This window comes from Olea europaea, unplaced genomic scaffold (assembly GCF_002742605.1).
Source record: "Olea europaea var. sylvestris unplaced genomic scaffold, O_europaea_v1 scaffold1416, whole genome shotgun sequence".
Taxonomy (NCBI): Eukaryota; Viridiplantae; Streptophyta; class Magnoliopsida; order Lamiales; family Oleaceae; genus Olea; species Olea europaea.
This window is the reverse complement of record NW_019231691.1, coordinates 115,813-119,491: the sequence shown is the minus strand read 5'-3', so window position 1 is coordinate 119,491 and position 3,679 is coordinate 115,813. Positions and strand designations below refer to the sequence as shown.

At 33.8% G+C, this 3,679-nt stretch overlaps 1 protein-coding gene across 1 annotated transcript; it reads left to right on the top strand.

Annotated features, from left to right (window-relative positions):
• Window positions 1-940: 940 nt before the first annotated feature.
• Window positions 941-3,333, top strand: LOC111375811 (the record flags this gene model as incomplete). Its single annotated transcript, XM_022998712.1, has 2 exons — window positions 941-1,115; window positions 2,157-3,333. Coding segments are annotated over 2 exons (300 nt in total), but the record flags the coding sequence as incomplete, so codon positions are not given.
• Between the last annotated feature and the right edge of the window lie 346 nt (window positions 3,334-3,679).

Genomic DNA, 3,679 nt, shown 5'->3' with positions numbered 1-3,679 from the left:
TACTTTTTTAGTTCTAATGATTCATGAATTTAATTCCAAATAGTACTCTCTTTATTCTACCAAATTCGATCATTTCTCTATAATTCCTGCTACATTGTATCCTTCCAATGGGTTTCGAAGATGAAATTATTTTATTGACTTATAATTGATTTTGAGAAATCCATGAACTCAATTGGCACCCTCTCTTACAAAACGAAAGTCATGAAGCTAAAAATCAATTAGCTGAACACGAGCTAAGCTCTACAAAGAAGAAACAAACGTCAATATTATATAATGGGTCCCTCTACCTACGACTTCATATTGAGTTTTACGATCAATCTAAGAGCAACTTTTGTAATAACCTTAATCCTATTTTACATCATTTGGTTAAAGCTTAGTTTATTGGTTCGTCAGGAACAAGGATCTAGTTCTAGCCAAGAAGAAAATTGGGCTTCTATGAGTTGAGCCAATCTCGAAGAACTGAAGACCAAATTGGAAGCAGAATGTAATGGACAGTCCGTTAGGTCCTCGAGATTTCAACAGTCCTCGAAGCAGCCTTCCTTGCACATGGGCTAGTAAACTAAAATAAGAAATATGAGCACAATATAAGAAAGTTGGAAACTTGCTATCGTACTTATATATGGAACATCGTTAGTGCACTTCCGATAAAGTACATTAAATACATCATAAGCAATCTTGCCATGCATATGAGTAGGGGAGTTCTCTATGCCCATGATTGGAAGCTCTATTGTAGTATCTTTTCTATTCTCCCAAACAAAAGCAATACAATGTGATTTCAAAGAGGAGAAAATGTGCCCTACCAACCAGTAATAAAAGTGTCAAAATAAAAAACACGTGTGTTTATTACAACTCTTAAACCCTAATCTAACCCATTTCTCAACATGATATGACTTGTTATAGTGGATTGATTGGCATTGAAACTTTCCTCCTAAATTAATAATTAAATATAATTGTTCATCAAGAGTTGTTTCAACCCTTCCCCACTAAAATTCTTGAAACTGCTTTTGATTTGGGGTTGCAGACAATGAAGTTTCTAGATTGGTACTTGAAGATTGCATTAGTTTCAGCCACGATTGGGGGTTCCATGGAATTCTTCATGATCAAAACTGGCTTCTGTGTGAGAGCCCTCCTTCTCACTCTGTTTTTTTCGATTTTTTACTCATTCCAGATTTTTAATTATCGTTCTCTAACATGTTAATGGTGGTTTACTTGTCAGACCCATGTTTGAATTGAAATTGAGATACTGATGCAAGTTCTTCCCTTCTGAATCAGATAGATTCATATCTGTTTTACGGTGGTTTACTTGTCAGTTTTAATGGATTAATAAAGCCCCATTTTGTATTGTAATTAAATCTGCTGATTACTCAGTTTCTACTGTTTTCTGTGTATGCGAGTTCTTAAAGGAGGATTAGGTTTATTTTATATGCACAGTTCGGCTAAACGGTCAAAATAGGAGTTTATTGATTTTATGATTGGGAGCAAGGAATTGCTCCCAGGTATTGAAATAAGAAAAGTTGAAAAAAATAATAATAATCAAAATCAATCTCGAGGCCCCAATTTCATGCTACTGTCGTCTCTTTGAAGATGATGAAATGCTTTTACTGAAATTTTTTGTGTGAGTCGATTCGTGGGTTTCCATTTTTGTTGGGTTTTCATGTGTTCTATAGACTATGAGTTTAAGTATATTCTATTCAAGATTTGGAATGCAAAATGTAAAGTTAACAACTGAAATCAATAAATTAAATCAAATTAAAAGAATTAGAATTGCAGTTGACTTCCCTTTATGATGAATAACATTGTATATGGTATTGGTTATTGATACATATTGCCTAGATTTTGGTTTTCTATGTTGAGCTGCGTGTGTGCGCAAAAGTTTTCATTTTGTGGAGTATCTGTACTCCTCATTATATGACCAATGAAAATGAATGAACATTCTCCAATGAGTCTCTAGCAGTGGTGGGCTTTCCTACGGTAGTCCGGATGCATCCTCGCCATATACAGTTACATCATGAGCTTCGGTTATCATTTTAAGCATCTTAAATTTCTGAAATTGCGATATGCTTCTTTTGTCAAGTTCGTATTCATTTTTTGGTTTTTAGAGAGTATTATAACTCTGGTCTGTATCCTTATTTGCCTTTATATTTGGATTTGAGCAGATGACAAAGTGACAGTTCTTGAGTCGGAGAAGAGGGCTTGGGAGAATTCTCCCGAAGCTCAGGCCGTTAGAGAAGCTCTAAATCCCTGGAGAGATCATGATAAGCAATCAGGAAAAAGCTCATAGCTCATGTTTTTGAAGGTTTGACATTCTTGTTCCTTTCAAATACATTTAGACTGCATCTTCCCTTCTCATAGTTAGATAACTTTGGCCAAAAAATAAGCTGATTAATTACTCCAGGAACATATCACTGAAATATCAGGCCAGAGTCATTGGCTTGTTTAACTATTCAGACAAATAGGCAAACCAGCATCATCCTGGACGCTACACCACTGAGTAATATCATCTCTATTTTGCCCCGTTGGGTAATGTGGGATGAGCAAATCCTTTTTGGGCATAGAAAATCCTTTACCAAGAATAAGTGTATTTCTTTTCGATGTCTGGAATAAGCAACACTTCCCATAATGTTATGGATTGATTTTGTGAATGATGTCAAATAAGTACTATGTTGTCCTAACTTGTGTCCTTTCGTATATGGGCAGTATATCGTGGTTCTCCCTTCTTTTTTATTTATTATTTTTTTCTCAAGATGATTTGTTATTAGTACTAGATGTACAAAAGATAATGTCATTATGAAATTAAGGGACTAATTTTGAGTTCCATGCAGCATCTCAAAAAGATGATTGATACTTATAGAACACTTTTTGGAGTTTATTTACAAATTACATATACTAATTAGCTTTCGTTGTCTTTGCAGAAACATTATTTGCACTTCATTACAACAGTGTTACAAATTTCCTTGTCTTCATCTTTGATGTGCGACAAATTAAATTAAAAATAGTTCGTTTTGGTTATAATCTGGAATCATGTTGATGATTCGTTGGTTTTCTTTTGCCGGGATGAAGTCCTTCATTTAAATGATTTGCTATAATGTATTATCTCTTGAAGTTTTGGACATGATAGGTGGTAGCATGGCAAGATTACTTGATAAAACAGTGCTCGCATTTTTATTAAAGTGGATCGGATAGAACTGATTGTGTTGAGGAAGTTAAATCTTATTCATTATATTATTTGGTTGTATCTAGTATTGTATATCAAACATACCTTGGAAATCTTGATTGCCTTCTTTTGAAGGATTGAATAATAGAAGAAATGAAGGAGATGTATTTTTCTGTTTATGAGCCCGGCGATGACTTATAGGCTAAATTTAAAGGTTTTCGTGTATAGGGAGGTGGTAGAAGGAGAATCAAAGAGAAGGCTATACTTTCTCTTCCCTTCTTAGATATTAAATGTGTGTTTGGTATGCAGTATGATACTGAAAAAATTCCGACAATATAATGAATAATATTTTATTTTTATTTTTTTTTTCGTTTTTAAAAGTGTCGATAAAAGTCATGTATGTCCTGAATTTTTGATATTTACAAAGTAGCCCACATAATTTTTAGTCCATAATTTTAAGTTTTTAATCTATAATTTTTACATAATTCCTGGGCCCCCTTTGTACAACATTGAGAGCAATTCACC